The following is a 25,277-nucleotide window of genomic DNA, read 5'->3' as shown; positions in this document are numbered from 1 at the left end:
AGGTTTTTTAGAGAACATTAGTGAACAAACAGCTTATGAAGACCAAGGAACACAGCAGACAGATCAGAAAGAAAGTTGTAAAGTTTAAAGCAGGGTTAGGTTATAAGTCAATATTCCAAGAGTCTCCCTTTGGAGATATTAGATTTGTTGCATGTAAACCAGGCATTGAAAATAAAAGCTATTCATTCATAACTAACTCAACATAACATCTCTTTCTTCAGTCGTCCTGCTGGCTCTGAGCCACTTCCCATACCCACGGTGAAGGACTTCCCCTCTGTAACTGCGGACCATGTGGGCGGTTACCGCCTGGCTGCTGCGACCTTTGCTGGTGTGGAGAGGAAGTTTGGTTTGCACCTGCCAAAGTTCAAGTCTTCTGGAGAGTCCAAATCTGAGCCTCAGTCCTCATAAACAGAGGCGTGACGGGGAGGGCTGCATGTTCCTCAGATTTCAAGTTAATGTATCCGAGAGGTCGTCTTGCTTTAAACGCTGCATGGGTGTGGCTTCTATTTTCTTTGCATTGCTTGCACACTTTTACTATACATATTGTACTTCTCAACAGAGGTACATTATGGCTCAGCGAGGAAATACTGCTTTTATTTCTTGGTGTGTGCACATGGGTTATATTTAACGAAAGATGTACAGATATTTTCAAAATTTATTTTGAAATCACCAGGGACAAGGGAAATAATTTAAATGTATTTATTGTATTTTATTGAAATAAATCAAAGTGTTTCTACTGGGAAACGTACATTCTGTTTCCGCCAGAGCTTTGTCTCATTCTGGAAATTTACACGTCAGCTATAAAACACAGCCGTGCAGCTACAGCATACACGATCAATCTGTTAGTCAAGACTCCAGCCGGGAGGATTAGTACAAAACAGCATCGAAGTAGAAATTCTGGACATTACGTCAAAATGAGCTACAGTCAGAAACTAACATACACTCATCATCCTCAGGAAAGGTCATCTATTTGGGAATTTTAAGGATTTAAACTATTATTTGAACTGTTCTTTTGTCACGGTGGAAAAATGATTCAGTGTTCAACCTTTACAGCAGATTTAATGCAGGTTTTCTCTGATCTACACATACATGGACACAAACCCAGTAATATTTGGATAAGTCACTTTTAACAAGAGGAACCACACTCTAGTTTTAGCCGTCAACACCCATAGAAGAAAGAACATTGGTTAGGATGTTCAGGACTAACCCAGGAATCTCCAACATAACTGGAAGCTGATCCATGGATCAAAATCCACCGTTACGTCCTCAGGAAAAGAGGCTCCTGCTCCGAAATCAACACCTTCAAGCAAAAAGTAGTAACTCAAGCATGGAGGTGGCAGCATCATGATAGGGGCCTGTTTAGCGGTATTGATGCCTTGCACCAATGGGTTATAAATAAAGGAGACGAGGTCTAAGTCCAAATTCTTTAATTTGCCTGAAATCAACAGCTAGATGGTTGAAACTTGGACACAAAATTAGAACCACAACACATAAGAACTGGTTTTGAAAAGGATAAACCGGCCTAAGATTAAACTTGTGGAAAGGGCCAGACCTTATCCATATTCAAAACCAACCAATTTAAATGTATTAATCAGAGATCAGATATCCAGCTAAAGAAACAAAGTGTGGTTTCTCTGCATGCATAAAAACACACTGGGTGGAAAAAACCCCCAAAAAAACCTCGGTTTTGCACCGAATATTTTATTATTTTTTGTTTTTTATTTATTGAAAGTGTTTGTTGTGTAATCAATGCATCCTGAAACAGAATGGTTCAGTTTATCATTAAAAGCCTCAAATGAATGCCACATTCAGGCCCAAGATGAGTGAAAGTAAACGTCTGACTTAAACTGCATGAGATGATTATTTGAGACCTGATTGGTTCGCCACACATTTAATGGAAACAGAGCAACTACAGCATGACGGACATGTTTGAGTGTGTGCAGCGGTGCACCTATTTGGCTTGAAAAACACAAAGTTAAGGCTCTAGTTGACAAGCTCCAACATATTGACGAATAAAGATTTTTCAGTTAAACTTTAAGGCATATGGTTTAAGAGAAGACGACCATTTTCTAAAATAAATGGCTTCATATTAGTGTCCCAGTTTGATAACCTTGCCGCTTGGATCTTTATTTGAGGAAGACTGGTGATGGAAATCAGAAAATGTTTACACTTTTATCCTTCAGTCATGTCTGAAAACAGGGCAGCAGCAACAGGCGCCCAACTGGTCCCTTAAACGCTGCAAGGAGCCACGGCGACGAGCTCACGCAGCCAGATGCTGAGCGGCCAGCTCCTCTGCATCGTCTCTGTTCTCGTTGATCTCTGCCAGCGTGCGGACGAAGCGCGCCCACTCGTCGTTTCGTGGAACCGCAATTTGCTGCGAGGGAGGTGCACAACAGCAGAGTTACTCCAACTGCTTCTAATAGGCGGCGTCCATTTTTACAGATAATGGCTAAATAACAGACTTCTGCTCAGAGTAGTTCATTAAATCTCCTAGATGATCCTTTAAATGCATCTCGTTAGACGGAAGTGGCTATTTTAAATAATTAATCACTCATTTATGCAACAAAGCTCAGGGTTCCTACACAGTTTGCATGTCAAATCTAACTTCTCATGAGAAATCTCCAGAGTTATTCAAATTTATGAATACTTAGTTAATCCCAAAGGGAAATTAAATAATGCATTATTCTTTTTAGTTCATTTTTAAAGTGTAAACTTTACTATGAATTCATGACAGATTTTCTTCTTCAATATGGAAACTGCAAAAGGGAGGGATGGATGGATCTTTAAAACAATGGGATAGGGAAACATATTCCTTATTTTTAGTTTTCCAAACAAATCCAGACCTGGAAAATAATAAAAGCTAATTTCCTGCAGCTTTCAAGCACAGAAGAATTCACCCCAAACTATATTAACAGTCATGTTTGCTCACCTCTCCGACCTCATATACAAGAACACGTCCATCGGAGTCTCCCACTGCAATCTCTCTCCCAGTGTGAGCCCATCTGACCCTGTTGAGGGCTGGGTTACCCTCAACTATAACGCTAGCAGTGGGCACCTAAAACAACAACAGTGTAGAATATCAATCAGAAGAGGAACCATGCTCGGCAAACAACACCATTCCTACATGTGGAATCTAACAGAAGATGGCGATGGAAGAGGAACCATACTTCTGTGTCGTTGTTCAGGTTCCACAGGTCCAGGTGGCCGACTCCGTCCACACATGCAAATAGAGCCGGGTGAGTGGGAGACCACATGACGTCGTACACGTAGTCAGAGTTGTCTTCAAATGAGTACAGCGGCTTGTTATTCTGCAGAGGGGAAAGACATGGGAACGCTCATTCTGCTGAAAATAGAAAAATAAACTGCTTCTTCAGTCAGATGCTGCACCGTGATGTCTGCAGCACACAGATATTCCTCTTATGACTAACCACACTTAAATAGGGTGAACAAATTAAGAGTCAAGATAAAGAAATATGTAGGTCACTACAAGCTGGAGCTTTAAGTACAGCACCACAGAAAAAAAATCAGCCGGTCACCACAATCGAATGTTTAGCTCGAATTCTCCGACCAGACCAGCTGTTTAGAAACGAGGAAAAAAATCCCATCGTTTTCTGAATTTCTTCCCGACTGTTGCTTCAACTTTATTTACAAGTACGACATTCAGACTGAAAGTTAGAAATAACACAACTTAAAGAAATATTCCAGTGGATCGCTCATTGACGACATTTTCCTCCCTTCTGCCATGTGCAACTCATGATCATCACTGGTGCTAAAAGCAACAGAAAACATTAACGACTGTGAGCGTCACACTCGCTCCAACATCTGTGCACAACATTGCACACTTAAAACCTTAAAAGAGCAGGCAAGAATGAACATTTAAAACAGGAACAGTTTATATCTTGTTTGTTATATAACACTTTAAACTGAAATAAAACTCAACTGTCTTTTACATTGTTTCACCTCCCAGCCACAAACTTCACACATTTACTATGATTGTATGTGACCAATGGAGGATAAAGCATCATTGTGACATAAAAAGAAAATGATATACGGTTTGAAAACTTTTAGACTAAAGATTTGAAAAGTGTGGCATGCATTGGTATTCAGCTTGTTGGCTACATTTTTACCAGCGTTTGCACATTTAAACACTAAAATTGTTGCTCATTTTAAATTGCAACATAATTCAAGTGTTTGTGGACATCAGATTTCTCTTGATCCGGACCTCTTAATCCGATCTAGATCTTGAGATTGAGTCAGTATTGGCAACATTTCAGCACGTTCTTGTCCCAGTCTCAAAGCTTTTGCAGCCTCTATCAGGTTGTCCTATAGGATTGCACTTTTATCAGCATCTGACCAACTTGCTTGTCGCTACTGAAAAGAAAAACATCCCCACAGCATGATGCTGCCACCACCACATTTCATTGTGAGGATGAACCTCAGAGGCCTTCACAGAACAGACGGGTTTATACTGAGATTCAATTACACACAGGTAGACTTCACTCACTGTTTAAGCGACCGCATTTTATTTAGGGGTTACATGATAAAGGGGGCTTAACTGAATCTGATTTTTTTTGTGTTGATCTCTCTCATAAAATCCCAGTGAAATACGTTGAAGATTGTGTTTGAAACATGATAAAATGTGTGAAACCTCAAGAGTTACCAATACGTTGCTAGGAGCTGTACCAACGATGTGAAACTTAACCACAGATGACCTGAAACCAAAACTAACTAAACCTTCAGTTTAAGAAACCTCTTCCAGTCTCTTTAACCAAAACCAAGAGAAGAACTTGGACCTCCTCGATTCCCTTTAGGAGTATTACCTTGGTGCTCCACAGTTTGACCGTCCAGTCGAAAGAGGAGGTGACAAACAGGTGGGAGAAGTCCATTGGCCCTGCAGCTGTGTGGCAGTCGATTCCTGTGATGGGCCCGTGGTGGCCCTCAAACATCTCACTGATCCCCGCTTTGCTGTGGAGCACACAGAGCAAGATGGACACAGACAGATCCGAATGAGCGTGATAAAAAGCAACAGATGTGAACCACCTCAGATTAGATATGCATGTTCACACACTGCAGAAGCATTCGTAACAAACAACGAAAATCTAAAAGGTTAACAGTCGGCTCCGCTGCTGGTGAGTATTTAAGCATTTCATTAAGCATGAAGGGAATCAACAGGCCCAGATGGACCTCTCCTGGACATGCTCACAGTAATCATTTACTTAGATCATGTAATTACCAGCAGGGAGGCAGAAAGTGCCTGTGTCCCTTCAACCACATGTTGCAGAGCTGTTATCCAACTGAGGCTCTGATAATTAATGTAGAAGGGTAAATACTCAGCATGAGTGATGCTTATGCATTATTAACTGCCATGAGAGTATCACACCATTGTAAATGAGGTGGAAAATTATTCCCCCAATTACAGAGGTGATTCTGCTGTGCAGAACCTCGCAGCTATGCCCTCTCTGGGTACACTGCAAAGGTGGCTGACGCGTTACTGAGTGGCTGCACTGATTCAAGCCACATTTCTGCACTCAGCAAGGGCAGTCCCAGTCTCACAAATGGGAACATTGTGGGATGAACTACAGTTTTAATTCTCTTTGGGACAACTGACTGTAAACAAACTGTCTACAGCAGAGAAACACACAGAGAAGGGAAAAAATGATTTGTTTTCCCCTGCATGTGTGCCCTGTTTATGTTGAACGACCTCTACAAACATAACTGACAAGTGGAAAAGAAAAACAGGATGACTGGGCAAGAGTGAAACCTCAAACAGCAGGAGATCAAGTGCTGGATGTGGGCTGCTCTGGGAAGCGAGTGGGTTTTATTTATTTGACACCCGGTCCTAGGTGGGCCCTAACAGGTTGCCTCAGTTTCCTGCAGCAGTTTGGGAAGAGGGGGCGTCATACGGAGGAGGGGGGCTGCGGTCGCACCTTCCATGACGACACGACATGTAGACGGAGCCGTCCTCGCTGCCAACCACAAAGTTGTTGACGTCTCCAACGGGGAAGGACATGGAGGTGACAGCGACGGCTTTGGACTGCTTGAAGACCAGCTCCATGCTGTCCTGTGGAGGGGAGGGAAAACATGGAACGACATCCGTTAACAGGCTCCCGTTTTGGGATATAGGCCAACAAGCACAACCTATAAAAATCAAACCACAGTTCAGTAACACATAATCCACTGTGACATTCGGGTGTTTGTCCTTCAAACTGAAGAATCAGTGAACTTGAACCTTGAATTAAGGCCAATGAATGAGACAACAGGAATAACATGTTTCAGTCTCCAGGATGTCGTGTTTTCACTGCAGCTCACAGCTTAAACTCTGAGTTATTCATGACCACTGCTCTCACCTGCGGCTGGGAGAGCATATCCAGACTCCAGGAGCAGATCTTGCCATCCGTTGAGATGCTAATCAGGTTGTGGGCGTTCTGCGTGCCGACTACGTTCACACAATACACCGGATGCTGCGAATACAGTGAAGGTGAATTTTCTGCTCCTATGCTGAAGATAAATCAAGTTAACTGCCGTGCGTGAGGTGCCCACAGTACCGTGTGTGCTGCCGCTGACAGCGGGGTCCTCTGCACGGGGGTCCTCTTATTGCTCCTGTTGTCCCACAGAACGATCTGACCCGAATACGTCCCCCCAACCACAACGTTCGGGTGAAACTTTGCAAACGCTGCGGACATCACGGCGGACTGTAAGACCAGAAGCAAACGGGACAAACTGTAAGATCTCTGATCATGTCAAACAAATAAAACATTTTAAATAAAATGACTCTTGGGGAGTTTGACTCATGGTTTGCAGTTCATTAACGGTGGTAAAAACAGCACAGAAAATGCAGGCGATTCACTTTTAGTGTTTTACTGTAACACTCCTGAGTATGACTGGTGCTTCAAGCTGAGGCACCGAGCCCTGATCTACAGAAACCACGTCTGAGAAGAACACTGACGTAACACAGAAGTGGTACTGCTAAATAAATTTAGTCATCCCTCGTTTCTGCATGTTTGGCTTTCAGGGAGCCAGACTTTCCTTGAATATTCTAAAATGTTCTTGCGCATTATTTCTTCAGGCTGTCTGAAGTTCTTTAAAAGTTTTCTTCAGATTTTGGCTGATTTGTTTACTTATTTTGGTCTATTTTGTTTTTTTTAAGCCAATAAAAATGTATCACTTTTAACATTTCTTAAAACATCACTATTAGATGAGTCAACTGCACAAAACACCATCATGTTCAGAGGCAACGAACCGACAGAAAAAAGTGTAAAGATAAACTTAGAATGGCCTTTAGGAAGCCTGAAGAATATTTTTCTATTAAAAAACAATTAAAATGCAAATCAACAAAAGTATTTGTCTAAAAGATTTCTTCTTCTTTTGCTTTGTCAAAATTAAGTTTCAGATCGAACTAAATGCGTTTTTTAAAAGGAAATAAATGTAACCGAACCAACCTGGCCCTCGGTGAAAAATGAATTGCCCCCTAATCCTAATAACTGGCTGTGCCACCCTGTCATCAAGCATTAGCAATAACTGGCAGTGATTCGCATTACTTTGGAGGAAATTTGACCTAATCTTTGCAGAATTGTTTTAAATCAGCCACGGTGGAGGGTTTTCAGCATAAACAACCTGTTCAGGGTCTCTCTACTGCATCTAAATCTAAGTCTGGACTTTATTTGGGGTTTTTTAAGCCATTCGGAGGTGGACCTACTGGCGTGGTCGGACATTCATACCTAGAAAGCAGAGTTTCCATCAATTCCAGCAAGTCGTTCAGATGCTAAAGCAGCAAAGCAGCTCCAGACCATCACACTACCACCACCATGCCTGGCTGTTCTTTTTCTGAAATACTGTTAGTTTAATGCCATATGTAACATTTTACAAAGTTACACTTTGTTGTCTCGACAGACCACAGAATATTTTCCCAGAAGTTTGGGGAAAAACATACAATATTTTGTGCAATAAGTGCTTTAAAACTACACTGAATATAGCGGGTTCGCTACAGTCCTTGTAAAAAATATAACAAACATACACGTGAAAGAAAGTTATTTTTAATGTAATTATTTCAGTAGAAAATAAGTCTTATTTTACCTTTTCAAATTGGAGCATTTAAATCCTGGTACACATTTTTGTTTTAGATATATTTGATGCACCGTGATATTTAACTTCATACCGTACTTACCACCGAACTCTTATTCTACCAGAATGCTAATAATCAGTCTGTTCTGATTAGGTTTCATATTAAAAGGAGAAAATCCCTTTTTTGTCCCAGAAAACAGAAATCATATGAGCTTTTTATTGCCAACAGTGTAGACAGACTAACTTGGGGTTTGTTTGGACTGCAGCTAAGGTGTTATAAACACTCTGACCGTTTCAGCTGTATCAAGCTTTTAATGAAATAACCATCCTGGAGAAAACGACAAAAATCAGCTTTTGAGCCAACTTGGAAGCACAAAGCTAACTGCATTCACCCTTCTGCTCAGGTTTATTCATCTTAGCAGCGAGCCTGCGATGACATCCGCTCTGCAGGCAACATGTGGTTCTACTCAACTTGTCTTGGTGAAGGAGCCTCGGGGCAAGCATTATAATAAAGCTGAGCAGAGCCACGGAGCTCAACCGGTCTCCCAGCTCGCTCTGTCTGAACACAGAGCCCTTGTTTAGATGCACACGATAACCAGCCCTGCCCCCACTGCCTCCCCGCAAACCCACCCACACTTAATCCTGCTGCGGTTCTTGGAGTCCGTTCAGGTCTTGCGCCACGGGTCTTCTCCGGAACATGTGTTTGTGGAAAGATGTGGCGGAGGTGAATGCCAGCGTGGTGAACTCACGATGTGAATGGAGGCAGGAGGGGGAGCGAGGGGAACGGCTGGCCGTGTTCCACACTTGTTGAGTGCGGCGGGTTGGGGGTGGAGAAGAAAAAATAAAGGACTGGAGCTCAAGAAGAAAAGGTAAAGGGATGTTGGTTACTGGTACCTGACAGTGGAAGACATACTCTGGCGTGGCTTTCTTGTACTTCGTGTTCCAGACCAAAGCCACGCCGTCTGGTTCGTGTGGAGCCTCCTCGTTGTTGTTGTATGAGGCGACCAGAAGCTCAGGATACTAGTAAAAGAAAAAGGTAAATAGAAAGATAAATAAGATGGAGCAACTTCTAAGAAGTAGATGTACTCCTCAGGCTTAGCTCTACATAGAAAAGCAACAGCTGTCAAGTGTGGCCATAATGAATAAGTAACCCTGAAATAAGTGGCTCATTTCACCCAGCTTACCCCTTTCATATCCTTAATAATGTTTTTATGCCTTTTAATATTACATAACAACATGACCTCTCCAGAATGGTTTCAAAAGCTCAATGAAGAACTTTCATTACTTAAAAATAGTGGTAAAACTGCATTAAAACCCAAAAAGGAAACACCACCATATAAACCATATAACAAACACCCTCCATGTTTGCAGGATGTTGCAGTTTTTCAGGTGTTAATGTCGCTCTGAGCTAGAAATACAGTGAACAAAGAGGTGGTGCTCAGTCACTGCCAAAAGCCATTGCAGAAACAGGAATGAAATGACCTTAGACACCAGAGGAAACAAATCATTACAGCCAGCGGACTCGGCAACAACATGCATGGGACACAAGTTAGTTTTCCTGAGGGATTTTCGCCTGAAAGGGAAATGTTGTCAAACTCAAGCAATGTACCCATAAAACATGATCAAAGCCATTTAAAAAGCCAATTAGAAACAATTATATTCGCTTTATCTTCTATTTTCTCAGAAAAAGGGAGAATCTGTGACTAAACAACTGCTTAATGGAGCTTTGAGGGAAGTGTTAAAATGTCAGAGGAAAATCACCTGCGGCGACCAGTCCAGACAGGTAACGACCCGATGTTTGGACCAGTGCTCGTCCATGAACTGCCTGTTGACTGAAAGCTTCGTACCGGCCTGGATTTCACTAGAGGAGACAAGAAACACCATAAATCGATAAACATTAATACCTCAAATAACAATTTACAGCAGTTGGATTAAATATTATTACCCCTCCTTCTCTTCCAGGTCGCGACCGCTGTAGTCAAAGAAGATGTCCACGTGCTCAGAGAGCGCTCGCTCAATGATGCGAGTGCTGTGGTCGAAGAAGCTTGCAAACTCCTCGGAGTGGAGGATCTGGAGTTTCTCCTCCTCTGTCAGCTCATGGGGGGTTGCTTGACAAAGAAACCAAAACTTACTGAGATGTTGGGAAGATTTGGAAAATAAAGTGAACTGCAAATGTGTAAAGAAATCTAAAGCTTTTCCAAATTGTGTCAAGTCGAAACCACAAACGTTAATGGTTTTTACTGGGAGTTTATGTGACACAGAGGAGCACATAACTGTGATGAAGGACAACATGGCTTCCAAACTTATTTTTTCACATGAAAACATCAAATTTTAAAATGGCTTTGGTGTTATGCTACTAGTAGCTTTTTACATTTAGACACCGACATTTTTGCCCATTTCTCAGATCAGTCAGGTTGGATGGAGGAAAATCTGTGAAAAGCTATTTTCAAGTTTTTCCACAGATTCATTTTTTGATTCAGGTCTGGCTATACATCAGATTTCTACTGGTAGGTAAACCTCTGCCCAACTGTTTTTTACAGCCTCTAAGAGGCTTTCTTTAATTATCCCCTCACTTTGAAGCCATCATGCTTCACCATGTATATTACTACCAAGATGTTTTCCTATCCAGGCTAAAAAGTTCAATTTTAATCTCATCTGACCAGAGCAGCCACATTACTTGAAGCAAACGGCAAAGAGGACATCTTCTGGCTTTCTTATAAAAATGCCACTTCCACACTTGGCTGACAGTTACCCGGCTACAGACACTCCCACATGAGCTGCAGATCTCGGCAGCTCCTCCAGAGTAACAGTGGCTGCTCCTGGCTGCTTCTCTAACTAATGCTCTCCCTGTCCAGCCTGGGAGTTAAATGGATGGCTTTGGCTTGGTAGGTCGGCAGTCGAATCATCATTATTTCCATTCTGAGCTGATGAATTGAACAAAGCTCTGAGTGAACTTCAAATCTTAGAATATTGTTTTATAACCTAACTCTGCTCTAAACCTCCTCACAATGTTATCTCTGATCTCTGCTGAGTTCCTTGGTCTTCATGATGCTGTTTGTTCTCTATGTTTTCTAACAAACCTCTGAGGGCTTCACAGAACAGCTGGATTAACAAGGAGATTAAAGTTCTAAAGGCAATTGGATGCAATTGGTTTTATTTAAAAGGCAAAGGCGACTGGATTCAAAGGCACTTTAATGAATTACTTTGTATCAGTCTCTCACATGATGTGTATGAATGCCTTTGCAAGGCATTGTGTTAACCAATGTGATCCTCTGTAAAACAATTATTTTAAATGCATTTGGAAGAAATCCCAAAAACTTTACTTTCGATCACTAGTAGTGAAGTACCTTCTTCTTCTTCTTCCTTCTGGTCCAGTTCCTCAGCTTGATCTTCGACTACTGGTTGAGCTGGAGCGATTTCTTCCTCCTCTTCTTCTGCTGAAAAAAGTCAACTTCATTAAAACTCAGCTCACAGATTAAATGAGGCTGAACCAAACTTTATCCTATCTTAGTATGTGAAAAAAAAAAACACCTAAAAGGTTATCCTTGTGATTAACTGTTTTGGTCTGAATTGCATATTAAAATAACATCAAAAATCAAAATAAAGTGGAAAACCGTATCAAAAAATGATTGCGTCTCCTGACAGACACTTCATACAGCTTGGCTGCTTTATTTCACAACTTCATTATTTCCCTTTTCAATAAGTGCTCCACCCAGAGATTACGGGCGGTGCAATAGACTGATTTGTATCTCTGCCTTGCATTTGTTTGGTTCGTCAGCACTATGTTGCCTTTCAAAGAGGAACCTGCTTCTCTATGGCAGGGAAGTTTGTCGTTTGTATTAAAGGGACACGGCGCAGCGGGTGTCTTGTTGTCATAGGGACCCCTGTCTTTTCCCAACTGTTAATGAGACACAATCCATTCAAAAGGAGTCTGGCTGTCAGTGTAGCTGTTTCCTCTGTGTCCCAGTTGCAGGTTGCTCCCTTCTAGGCCACAGGGCACAGGGTGAGGAGCAGCTGCCTCAGCCCATCCTTTTGGACTTGACCAGATGACGGCATGGTGCAAAAGCAGATGGTGATGCAGGGATTGTCTTGCGCTCTTCAGAGGTGGCATGGGGATGGCACAGAGGTTTTCCGCCTGGCCGCCTCGAGACAAGCCACCCCCTGAACGGCAAGCCTGCGCAATTACCGTCCTAGCAGGAGGTCCTGCAGCTCCTATTCAGGCTTGGAGAATGTACAACAAAATACAGGCCACACCAGCTGGCAAACTGCACACAGGTTTCACCTCAAAGAAGACTACCGTGATTCTTCCCAACACATCTTCTCGAGATAGTATTAAGCGTAAAAAGTGGGAGAAAAAAAAAAAAAAAAAAAACACATTCAAAAATGGGGGAAGTTCTTGCTTTGTTTCCGAAAGAGTTTTCAGTTAATCTAAGATTACCGCACCACAAGCAGGAATTTTTTTCCCAGCGAGATAATCTAAATGATAATGTCATCTGTCACTTTGTCCATAAAGTGATTTATCCCTTTTCTCAGACGGAGGTTTGAGGGACGAAGGTTATTGGGAGCGCTGATGAGTTTACAGAGTCGGGTTGATGACACGAGCCATTTCGATGTGCAGCCATACCCTACTCCCAACAGGAGAAGGTTAAAATCTTTCCTTTCAAGGGCCTCAATCAGGCTTAAAGGAAAACAGTAATCACTGTCTTTCAGCTAGTCCCGGCCGTGCTCGTCAGCCCTTTCTCCGGCGAGGCAGCCGGAGCAATCAACCTGCCAGGCATTAGGAGCGGACAGACAATCTGAAAATAAAGGGTATAATGCACCTGCCAGCCAAAATGGCCATTTGGAGAAAAGCTAGTGATCCTGGTGACCCCACTGGGGGGCTGTGCGCGTGTTCGGGTGGGGGGTGGTAGCAGCAAGGGTGGCTGGGTTGCATTTAACAGAATTCACCCGGATCACCAATGTCCCATATGCTGACACCTCTCTCAAAGCAAGTCCAATTATGGCTTTTGTACCACTTAAGAAATAAAAGCTTTTTTTGGCGCGCGGGGGGGCAGGACAGGGGTTGGAGCAGTGGGTTGGAAAGAGAAAGGCTAGTCCAAGTCAACATACAACATATATTAATGCAACTATGGCATGTGGCAAAGGATGAACAGGTTGTAAATGGTTGCAGATGTCTTCGACTTCAGCATGTGTGTCGTACTTCAAAGGCCAGAAGTGAACAGGTCAAAATTCTGTGGTCGATTTTGAATCTCTGGGTTTTTGTAAAGCTTTGATTTACTGATACAGATTTTAGTTGGTTCCAATTTCTCTTCAAGAACTACAATAAAAACAAATATGAGAACAACACTGAAAATATTTTCTGTAGTCTACCTGCTGTGACCCATCAGGTCTTTACTTAGTTATAATTTTATTAGGAGCAGGGGCTAAGTAAACACACATGTGAAAATTGTACCAATATTTTTAAACTGGCTTTAACAACTGATATTAACTTTCAATGACATCATTGTTGCTAGCCCTACTAAAACAGCAGGCTCTGTGTGCAATCCTCGAGAACCTAGACTCTTACCTTTAGGATTTTCAAAGAGACAACATTTAGCGCCTGTGTGCTCTGTGTCAGAGGTTGAAGGCTTAAAAGCATAAAACAGAAACCTTGCTGTACTCTGGTCAGCCTTCCTGTTATCTGTTGAAAGTGCCGCTCTCCCTCGCAGTCTAAATTCACCACAGATATGTCTCGACACGTCGTACAAATATAGTTTATTTTTAAAACAGCTGTGCCCCCTTCATTTAAATGATAGTGACAATAACTTAGAGAAGAGTGGTGCTGTTACTGCAACCTGGTAGTAATTAGTTTGGTGGATCAACGACTAAAACAATGATTTGATTTTTGAGTCTGCCACCGACCAGCAGATCACCGGTCCGGGCTAAAAATCATCCTTTTCTGGACGTTAGCCAATTCTTCAGTGTTTCTCTATTAAACGCCACTAAGGAAACATGTAATGGTACAACAATTTTTCACTTAAACATAAACCCTATATATAAGGGAGGGCAAAATTAGGTGAAGGAAAGAAAAACAACTATTGAGAGATTCACACATCAAAATCAAAGGGAGTACATTGATAAAAATCATGCACTGAGAAAATTTTAAAAAGAAAAACACAAAATAATCTACTCGAAATGATAAGCTACTCTACGACAGATATTAAGCGCTACTAATCATCAAGTGCATAAAAGCTGACAATTCCAAGTGGCATTCGAAAAAAGCGGGCATTTAAGGACTTTATGATTAAAAGTTTTGACCTAGATCTAAATTCAAAGTGATAAAAACAATGACATTCAACTAAATATGAGATCTACAGAACTGCTCAACATACGTTTTAAACCCGGAGCTGAAACCCACCAGTCCAGCCCCCAACCCACCCCACAGCGTCCAACAATATCTCACTCCATAATTACTGCCTTTTATCGAAAAGCGCGTACTGATGCAGTCTGGGAATACTGCAGCAGTGATGTCTCCACGACTCTTCATGAACTTCAGTATTTCAGCCACTAAATATTATATCAGAAGTAAGCATCGAGGGTGGGTCTAGCCAATAGACTGGATATATTATCTGCATGCAGAGCGTGAATGCATCACACTGGATCATAAATTAGCCGACCAAAAATTGCACCAAAGCAGACCCAACGGACAAATGTGATGTGATACAGTGTGCAGCTCTAACTGGGTGTGTGTTTTTTACATTGATGCAATTAAAAGTGTTTATTTAGTTAACTTTGAATAAATGCAACTAAGCTGAAAAGTCTGACTCAACCCAGGATTTGCACCATTCACATTCAGCAACCCAATTACTTTAAGCACATTGTTTAATGCAGGCTGTTAGCTCTTTTTAGCATTGCTTTGTGGATTTAAATGTCAGCTTTAAACCTCTGAAAGTGAAACAATTGTTTTCAGGCTTTTAACTCAATATACACTATATATTATTGTAAATACTATATATACACACACACTATAATATAATCAGATGTCTCCCAAACAGAAAAAAATCCAAAGATCTGAAGCCCAACAGAGTAGAGATACTCCAGTTATTCCCCTGCTGACCAAACTCTTCCAATTTTCAGCCTGACCAGATTCCTTAACCAGTGACCAGCTGATAAACCACTCAAACATCTTTACTTTTTCATAGCTAGGTGAATATTCTGTGCTAGTATTCATACATCTTAGCAGGGAAAGGTTTACTCAGACCCTCCAGGTCACCTCTCTTCTACGTCTGTTAAGTGTTTAACAGGAAGACAAAAGGAAGCACAAAGGGTTTAAGAGGCTACTTAAGTGAGCAGCAGACAGAATTTGCTCTAACCGCTCAGTAACGTTTAAGCAAACTTTTTATCTTCCTCTGAGACGGGTGAAACATTTCAATTCGGCTTCATTCACGGAGTGAGAAGTAATATTAAGAGTCCCGAATCTGTGGAGGAGCCTAAAGATTAGGGAGATGGCAAGGAGGCCTTCCAGTCTCGAAGACTTTCCACCAAAAGATAAATTATCAAAAAAACAAACATGTCTCAAATGCTGTATGCCAATGAAGATTTAACCATTGATTACTGATATTTAAATAAGTATAAATAATGTTCAACAGGCCGTTCTTTATTAAAATCTAAGTAAAACACTTTTTTTCAAACTTTATTCCTGCGTTGTTTTTGTGAAGCCTAAATCTGCCAAGGGTATGAATAATTCGGGGCTTTACTGTAGTAAAAACCTGAAAGTCATCGCTTTTAAATTATTTATTAATTATTATTACAGCTGTGGCAATCAATCTGACAGTGTTGCTGTACTGCGACGTGTTTATAGGAACCAGGCAGATATAGGAGCATCAGAATGTCTTAGGCCCCACAAAATATGGCTTCTCTTGTATTGTGGTTACAAATATTTTCTTCTATATATAAAAATAAGACCTTAAGTCTACAGGTTCTTCATCATGAATTGTTTAGCAGCTCTTTCTTGCAGCCTCAGCAAAAGCTTGTCAGCAAAAACAAAAGCTAATTAGATTGTATTCTTCCTGATTGCTCATTGTTTTGGGTTGTCTTTTATAAATGTGAATGTAGCTGGCGTTTTTCCGGGATGTCATCCCCACGCCGTTGGAACCCTCATCCTGCAGCAGCCGGGGCGTGATAGCCGCTCCCCTCTAATGCCACCTCCTGCTGACCTTGAGAGTGCGGCTGCGCTGCCTCCTTTCCACAACACGATAAATCACTCAATCGGAAAGCAGGCCAGACGCCACTCCGCGCGTCACAAATGTGGCCAACGGGAGCGAGCTGGGGAGGCATTGCCGTCTCATCGAGCGCCAGAAGTGATGGTGTGAAAACGCACAATGTCACTGAGTGCGTCTTGTTATGTGCCTGTTCGGTGAAGGGAGAAGACAGGGGAAGCGAAGGAGTTGATGAAATGATTACATAGTGGCAGAGAGGGGAAGGGGGGCTCTGTGTTGAACAGCTGGCAGAGAGCATCGTTGTTTAACACGGTTTTACTATACCCAGTGGAGGCCGGAGAAATAAAGAGCAAAAAAAGATGCTCTTCATCCTTCACTAGCTCCGTTTGTAGTGCAGCCCTCCTGCCTCCAAAAACAAAAAAGAAAAATCTGACCTAACTCACTCTGCATGTCATCTCTGCGTTTTCTACACATCAGTACAATGCTTAAAATCCAAACCAAGCTTTCATTGATGCTGAAAACATGTGTTAACTGGTGCAAACTGAGACGAGTTAAAAGACAAACTCACACAGTAGCTTAAAGTGAAGGTTCAAAACCAAAGTCCTCATCAGGACGTCAGACAAGGCTGTTATTCACCATCAGTCGTTGCAAACAAATCAGCTAACAACAAGCATCTCCACTGGGAATTTTGCATATTTAATACATGTGTTCAACATGTGGATTTCAGCACAAATATTCTGTTTGTCCACCCACATGAAAGCTTTGGAGCAGCAATTACATACATATCAACACGCTTCAGAGGCAATAAGCAGCCGAACGCACAGCACTTCATATCTTCCGCTCCAATCGCATTTCTCCTTCCTGTCACTGGTTTTCTCATCCTGCCCGTTAATTAGACCAAAGCCGAACTGCTCGTGGGGTTCAGAGGAGCAGAGCTTGTCTCAACTGAATCTCTGCCCTGATTGTGTTTCCTGGGTCTCATTTTTCCATCACTTTCATCTCAGGGCTTTGTAACGCTTTTTTAATTTGCCGTTTTTCCACAAATGTTCCTGTTACAGACCCCGCCCCCCCATTTGTCCAAACATATAATGTATGTGTGGAGATGCACAGAGAAATCAACTAGTGACCAGAAATGGATGATTTTCAGGCCAACAGCGCCTGACCTGTAACTAGGTCATGGTAACAACAACACTCTTCAGTGTGGAAGTTGTTATAGGAGGAGGAAGGCAGAAAGTTGACTATTTTCAGTGGAACAGAGATGTTTAAAAAGAAAACTGTATGTTCTACAATATCTCAAGACATGTATGTCCTTCATTCAGGTAGCGAGAGAGAGCAACACTTTCAGCAGATAACAAAAGGGCTTAAGAGAAGAGACCTTTTGAGCTTAAGTAAGGCTCTACTTTCTCTAAGAGACTTTTGTTTTGGTAATGCTAGCCACATACCTGTGCTAATCGCCAAGATGCTAAAGACAGTTTTTCACGTTAATCATTTTCTTAGTTTCAAAAGTTTCAATAGGAGTGCAGAAAAGTTGAATTTAGTCTCTCCAGGTGTTGTGGAGATTTCTTTATATTCGGTTTAGGTTGTATTTTTCAGTCCGTTCAATTTTCTCTATCATCGTTTACATTTTTCCAACTGTTACGAAGCAGTATTTACTGCAGAACAGCTAAATGAGGTCATGGACTTCCGACTGATTAATTTGACTGTGATTTTGTAGTGCGAGCTCAAGTATACCTATGCTGAGAGAGGATAGAATCAGTTCAGTTGTTGGTTGTATTAACCAACACAATTCAGTACACGGTCCTCCAGCATCAGAACCTCTTCGAAGTGCCTGGTTAAATTTTATTTTTCATGGAAATCTTCCCACATTAGTGGGAAAATTCCTATTTCCCCACTTGAAGGACGAGTTCTTCAGTGACCTCCACCAGTATCAAGTATTCATCTGATTAAGCGGTCAGTTCCTTATGTCAATGGAAACGATGGACACAGCAAAGCGGTAAGCTGCAAATAACGCTAAAATGACAAACTTTATTGTAGACCTGAATTTATTGTGTGTTGACGTCCTGGCCATTGTGTGGATAGCAGTAGTATCTTGCCTTCTGCTTATGTTAGCGCTGTGTGCTGCTTTTAGGTCCTTGGTATTATTACACAAACGGTTCACCATTGTTTTTGCCTTTATTGTCTTGTTTCTGCGTCGCTAGGTAATTGTTATCAAACTACAAAAATGGCAGAATGGGTTAAAGTGGAGTGCTCTTTGACCTGGAGGGGGGCAAGGTGTGAGGTGCCTCAAGAGCATTTAAAGAGACGACACCAAAACGAGTTGCTCTCAGATGCACCTCAGAACAGGAGTAAAAGAGGAGCCTGTGGAGCTACAATATCAAGGAGTTCAGACCAAAGCATCGCAGTTCCACTTTATATAGACCACAATTGAACGATTTAAGGGTGAAAAGGAAGGTACCCTGCCTCTTGCCCATTGACTGCTGGAGATAGGCACCAGCTCCCCGTGACCCACTATGGAATAAGCGGTAGAAAATGACTGACTGACTGTATCACAATTAAATATTTTCCGGATATACAGATGTACCAACAAAAATCGCTTCCAACATTTTGCAGCTCTAGTTCCTAACAGAATAATTATTTCTTGCTTGGAAAGCTACAAAAATTTTATGTATGGAGGCTGTTAAATGTAGTTCAGAGAAAGAAATTGGAATCGGTAGAAATCTGTAAAAAAACACACTAAATAAACAAAGATCTAAAGCTCTGATCAGTGCATCTCTGCTTTTTTTGCACAGTAAAAATAAAACATATGAATAGGTCACCTTCTTTAGGCTGGGATGGGGCTGGTGTCTGAGTCTCCTTCGTGTAGGACACCGTTTCACGTGGTGGGAAGTCCACTTGTGTGACTTTGGCCATTCCTAGTTTTGGAGTGACACGCCTATAAAAAACACACATCTACTCAAACTCTGCAACACATAACAAATTTAACCATCCTCAATGCATTTTGTAACAATTCTCACCTCACTCACAGGAACTCAGTAGCTGATCTAAAATAATTTGTCTTTCTTGGCACGGTGAAGATAATACATTACTTAAATCATTTTCAATACTTAGACTGATCTTTTCAACATGCAAGACGTCACTGTTTCTCCTGGACTGAATCGACTGAACCATGACTGAAAGCTACAGTAATCATGCCATAGATTGAGAGAAAGGAAAATGACCAGGAAAGGAGAGAAGAGAGTGTCCAGTACCCCAGCTCAGAATCAGAGTGAAGTTGAAGAGTGGACGGGTCAGAGTCCCAGTGCAGATTCCTGATTAGTGTCACAGCAACAAGGTAGCATTAGTGACAGACAGACAAGCAGGCACAAATGAGGAGAACAGATAATGTTAGCGTCGTGGCACAGAACATGCTGATTGGAACGGTCAAAAGAAAATCAATTAAACTTAGACCATTAAACATCAAGTTAAGATTTAATTTGCCGGCACAAAACCCAGAAATTGTACAATACATCTGTCCAAACTGTCACACCAAAGGCTCTGAGCGTTAGTGTAGTCAGAAAGGTGGTGGTGGTGGGGGGAGCCCTAAGGGAGAAAACATGACCTCCATGTGTGTAGGAAATGGCTATGCTGGTGAGGGAAATGAGTCAACACGTAGGGGGAACAGCTCACTGGGCCTGATGGGACACTGGGGGAGCTTGAGTTTCAGCCCAGGGAAGGGGACTCTAATTAGGGGTTAAGAAGTCCCCCAGGCGTCACAGCAGCCCGCTGTTTCATTGTTAATTTGGAACGCGTTCTAATTCGGTGACACATAAAAGAAATAAACATGTCCTCAGTTGGCATAAATTTGTCATCACTCATGCAGCGATGGCAGATCTAATCTGAGTTTAAGCTCAGCTGCAGCCTTTATCCGCATCCGTAACCTTTATGTTGCAGTAAAACGTAGCAACAGGCACATAAAAACAAAACAGACAAGCTCAGAATGCATCTCACCATATTTACAGCAAAACACATCTGCAATTTAAACTGTGCCAAAGGCAACATGCATCTGATTATATGTCAAAGCAGGAGGGGGAAAAAAAGTAAATTAACTTTTATAAAGAGATGCATTAAAGTATCTAGAATTTGCTTTAGGTAGGAAATATCTTCCTAAATAGGGAAGCCTGGATGATCTCCACACTTGTAAATCCCTGTGCTGTGGTCTGGACTCTTGCTGAGAGATTCTTGGGTGTGTTTGTGTACCTGGGTCCCACGGCTCCATCAGAGTCCTGGCTGCCTGCTTCACTTGGAGTTCCTGCTGATTTGGCAGTAGGAGATGTGGGAGGAGGGACTATGTTAGAGAAAGAGACAGAATAAGGTCGATAAGCTAAACTGTTCACGGCCCAACAGCACAAATATATCAGTGTTGCACATGTGTTACAGGAAGCTTTCCAATTTTGGAAGAAATTTCAGTGAAAGAGTGCATGTTAAGTGTATGAAACGTTTATTCAAGCAGCCAAGTATAACGCATAAATCTGCACAAACTGTCTCTCGATTAAACACAAACATATACATACTTTTATACATGAAACAAATAAAAAACCTTTGCACATCTAAACTAAGTTAAACTATCTCAAAAACACAACCATAGTGCTCGTTGCTTCATTTCTGTTTCAGGTTTGCAAAGCAGCTTCGGTGATGAATTTTTAATGGATCTCTTCTGCCACCTGCTGTTAATGTGGAGACATTGCGCTGAACTTTTTGCACGGGTGTGAAAAACTGTACACACAAAACCTTTTAAAAATAGTTTTTATGAGCATTTTCTCCTAGATTTTCTCCTTTCTGACTAAGAAATAAACAATGATTTTAAATATTAAGGGAACGGAAAAGGGTAGTTTTAGCAGTTCCTCTATGTGGTTTCTGAAGAATCGGATACCATTTCCACTACTGAATGAAACTAATGGTACAGGAGATTGTTATTTGTTCGGCCCGTTTGTGCAATTCAGCTGAAATCTATGTGCTTAATTTGTTTAAGTGGGCTTTTTTCTTTATTGTTTATAAATATGAAACAACTCAATTGGAAAAGTATTTTTATAATAATAAACAATAAAACAAATTCTATGCAGCATGAATAAAACTTAATAAACCACTTTTCGTTCCTGAGGTTCAAGTAGGTTTTGTGGCTCTATTTAATGGTTTTAAGTGGCAACAACATCTCTGTTGGTTGTAGAGGTTGTCGAATTTGTTTCCAGGTCATACGGACCTTTTTGAGAAATCTATTAATACCAATGGTTAGAACTATGTTTGACAAGTGTTCATGAAATCCTCTTAGCAATATAACAAGAGCGCATTATATATGTCTTTATACAAGGTATACAAATGAGGCTTTTTCAGTTTTATTGGCTGCGGTCTGTAAGAATTGTGCATTTTCTAACCATAAAATTGACCAGATTGACCAGAACTTTGGCTCCAAACTATTAGGATACCAGGCTTTATATAAAATTACAGAAAACAAATCACCAACATATCAAGATGCAACCTGTCTTCAGCATTAGTGGGTGTAAGGTTGTAAAAACAATAAACCAAAATAAATCAATATTCAGGTATTTAACATTGTTAACATAGTTGACACTCAATGCCATCACAGCCATCTATCTTCTGAAACCTTTCTCCGTCTCTTACACACCAACATGCCTTGCTGGCTTAAAACAAAAAATTGACCAATGTTATTTTAGTCCATATCTTTTTCAGTGTTCGAGAGCTAACACATTTGGTCAGATTTTCCAAGCTATATAGAAAGAGATACTAGGGAAAAGTGAACATATAGACATAAAAGTCTATATATTAAAGCATCACATCAGTAAGGCACCATGTATGCATCTGTCTTACTATTGTCCAGAATTAGCAAAGTAGCTTCTGGACTCAATCCCAAAATTTTTTAAAAATAAACAACAACTTGCAAGTGGCGAAAAATGCATAAATAAAAAAACACCAGATGAAACTAGTCAGTCTATACCTGCATTTTAACTGCACAAGAAACCTGATCAAATTTACATGTAGCCACATTCAGGCCAGGGTTCCCATTGTTTTTGCAAAGATGTTCTGTCCACACTTGGCGGGAGGAACACAGAGTTTAAAACGATAAAAGTGCATAGTAGTTCATTAAAATCAGCAGAATTTTAAAATGAAACATATCTATGACTGATCAGCAGCACATCAATCACATAAGACACTTGCACCCTATAAAATGCTATTAAATACATTCGATAAAACCAGCTTCCTGAGGTTCAGATCAGTTTGCAGTTGATTGCAAAAAGGCCTTGAACATTAAACTGAAACAATTTCCTTTAACAAGCAAGTAAATATGTGGCACCATGGAGAGAGCATCATCACTTATGAGACAAATATTCAATTTGAGCTCCTTAAAAAGTTGTGATTAACAAAATATTAAATGACGTTTTTGAGTTTGAGAACGTCAGCCTTGATTTATCTGCATTTAAAACTAATTTTAGGCGGTTTAAGTTGTTCTGAACAACATTAAAGTTATCAAGTTCAGGAATTCAGAAAATCTGGAAACGCAAACATTTTCCGTGCTCCATTTTCTTTTTTCCATACTTTTCCAAAATTTTTAAGAATGCATAGATTTACATCTGTCACGCACAACATTTGAATATCATTTTCCATTATTTAAAAGAGTTTAAGTAACTGATTTTTAGAAATGCCACACAAGCAGCTTTAACTGATTTAAAGGATTTAATTATAAATAAATGATTTTTTTTTTGGCTTCATGTATTTTCCTAATGAGCAAAACTGAAAAAAAAAAGCATCTCAGCAGCTTCTTTTGGACAATCCAGCATCAGTTAAATATCGACATACCAACTGCAGCATCTGGTGTTATCCCCACACTTTGCAGAAGAGCCTCAGCTTCTCGTCTTTTTTTCTCCAGGTCGGAGTCATCCTGCTGGACTGAAGTTTCCTTCAGCTGTTGGTCCGCCTGGGAACAGAGGAACATCAAGCATTAAGGAGAAATCTAGATCACATTCAGATATTCTTAGACAAAAACCATCCACACAGAGCTTGATGTCCTGTTGCGATCTTTCTGAGACCTTGCTCTGAAGGAGGTGCATAATCTCATTCAAACTATAAAATAAACAACCCAGGGATTCCTGCCTAATTTAGACCAACAACGCTTTATGAAGAAACAAGACTGAGCTGAACGTTGGTTTCACCAGCGAGCACGGTGGAAGAATTATTTCTGAAGGTTGGAACATTTTCCATCATTTGTTTTGACTATTGTGTAAATCTGAGGACTTTGTTTAATACATGTCACTTATTTAGATCCAACGTCAAACTTTGACAAATGTTTATGTACAAAAGTGGGTACCTTCTTGCGCTCCTCCTCCTTTCGTCTTTTCTCCTCCCTGATTTGTGCCAACCGTTGTTTCTTTCTTTCGAGCTCCGCTTTCAGCTCACTTTTATCAGACATGATGTCACAGCTGTAGAAACAAGAGAAAATAACGGATTTATCTAAACTTATATACTAAATATGTTTATGCTAAAACCTTTTCCCGAGATTTCCAAGAGGGATAAGTGAACGAAGCAAAGTTAGTAGTGTTTTCCAAAGCCAAGCTTCTTCTGATGAGACCTTCAACTTTAGGATCACCTGAGAAAGAAAACCACCAAACCCTACAAGAAATTCAACTACCTTTTATGGTTTTCTGTGTTTCTACTGTGTTTAAAATCAGTTTACCAGTTCGACATCTGAGAAAGTTTAAATTTTAATCTATGTGCAACAATTCAGAATATTTTAAAACCTGTTTTTGCACTAATTAATCTACAAACATAAAAAAAAAAGAACAAAAAAGCAAATATGTTTGAGTACAACCAGAAAATAAAACAAATCAAGTTCATGCTACCGTCTGTCATCCTGTCTCTCCATAAAGCAGATGCTGTTGGTGCACAGACGTCTTGATTACCAGGGTATTGATTGCTTGATAGGCTTTCATAGTCTTGATCTCTAATCTTTAAAGCACAAGTTGCACCACGGTGACAGAACCGGGTAAGAAGTGAACCAGCTTCCCTATAATGAAAACCCTAAACTGAACCTGAAGGTACCTCAATAAGCCACTAATCCAGGTGAATGACAAACTAAGTAGCAGGTCTAAAAAGAAAAAAATATTAAATTCTGCAATAAATAAAACCATTTTAAATACGCACCTAAATAAAAAAAGATTAATTTAAAGATCAATTTCAAACCTAAAATGTTAATGTGTTAATCCTTTAAGTGTCCTTTCAGTTTTCAGCTTGTTTAAAAAGGATTTATTGGCAGGAGTAAGCATGTATTGAATGAAGACTCCATCCAACAGGGTGACTTTCAGTCATTGTCATTAGGCTAACAGAGCCCCACCCTAAAGCTTCTATCATGCTTCCGTACCTTGTTAGTTTAAAACGTGGTTTGGCTGGTTTTAAATAAACTCCATAAACGTTAGAACATATAAATGAAAACTTCCAGCTCTTTTAAACTCAAAGCCAATTTATGAAGCGTCGAAATGAACGAAGAAACGCTATTATCCAACCGGCCTCTCTACTGCTGCTAGCATTAGCCTTCCTTGTTTATCAGAATTAGTCATGTAGCTACACCAGCCGTCCTATGTATAGCAGATTATGTGCAACTTTTTACTGGTATGTATCAATGTTTAGTTTTTCGTGCAACACAAAATGTGACACAGTTTAATCAACCTAAACCTGGAGAGACCGAGTTAGCTTAGCGGCTATTTAACAAGTAGACACGGTGCTGACCTGTGGTCGAAAAAAACAAAAGACTAGTTTAGATGTCAACACTGCAGAAAAAAAGTGCAATAGTATGTGATCTGTGTTATTGTCATCTTAATAATAAAACTTCGATTACAAACCTTGAAGCAGGCTTCTAACTTGACTACCAAACCTACAAAACAACTGAGCTGCCAACTCAACTACGGGTACCGAGAAGGTCCAAACCAGAAAATAAACTGTCATGGGAATTACCACAGGTGCAGAGCAAAAATA

At 40.7% G+C, this 25,277-nt stretch overlaps 2 protein-coding genes across 2 annotated transcripts in view; one reads left to right on the top strand and one right to left on the bottom strand.

Moving 5' to 3' along the window:
- The window catches only part of LOC124871244 (calcium-binding mitochondrial carrier protein Aralar1-like), a 28,543-nt gene extending 27,795 nt beyond the window's left edge, over positions 1–748 (top strand). Inside the window, exon 18 of the mRNA XM_047370393.1 lies at positions 222–748. Coding sequence (XP_047226349.1) covers positions 222–408 — 187 coding nt within the window. The 3' untranslated portion in view covers positions 409–748. The remainder of the gene's footprint in view (positions 1–221) is intronic.
- dync1i2a (dynein, cytoplasmic 1, intermediate chain 2a) lies at positions 686–25,268 on the bottom strand. The gene is made up of 18 exons (XM_047370394.1): positions 25,145–25,268; positions 23,617–23,728; positions 23,109–23,226; positions 20,496–20,583; positions 19,508–19,567; positions 19,076–19,191; positions 11,409–11,498; positions 10,797–10,802; positions 10,007–10,169; positions 9,823–9,922; positions 8,956–9,081; positions 6,546–6,692; positions 6,348–6,461; positions 5,928–6,061; positions 4,821–4,965; positions 3,168–3,308; positions 2,930–3,055; positions 686–2,374 (listed from the first exon to the last, which is right to left on the bottom strand). Exons 2-18 carry the CDS (start codon positions 23,716–23,718, stop codon positions 2,261–2,263), a joined length of 1,890 nt encoding a protein of 629 aa, XP_047226350.1. The 5' UTR covers positions 23,719–23,728; positions 25,145–25,268; the 3' UTR covers positions 686–2,260.
- Between the last annotated feature and the right edge of the window lie 9 nt (positions 25,269–25,277).

The sequence above is a fragment of the Girardinichthys multiradiatus genome, chromosome 7 (genome assembly GCF_021462225.1).
Source record: "Girardinichthys multiradiatus isolate DD_20200921_A chromosome 7, DD_fGirMul_XY1, whole genome shotgun sequence".
In the NCBI taxonomy this organism is placed as follows: Eukaryota; Metazoa; Chordata; class Actinopteri; order Cyprinodontiformes; family Goodeidae; genus Girardinichthys; species Girardinichthys multiradiatus.
This window is presented reverse-complemented; position numbering and strand designations above follow the sequence as displayed.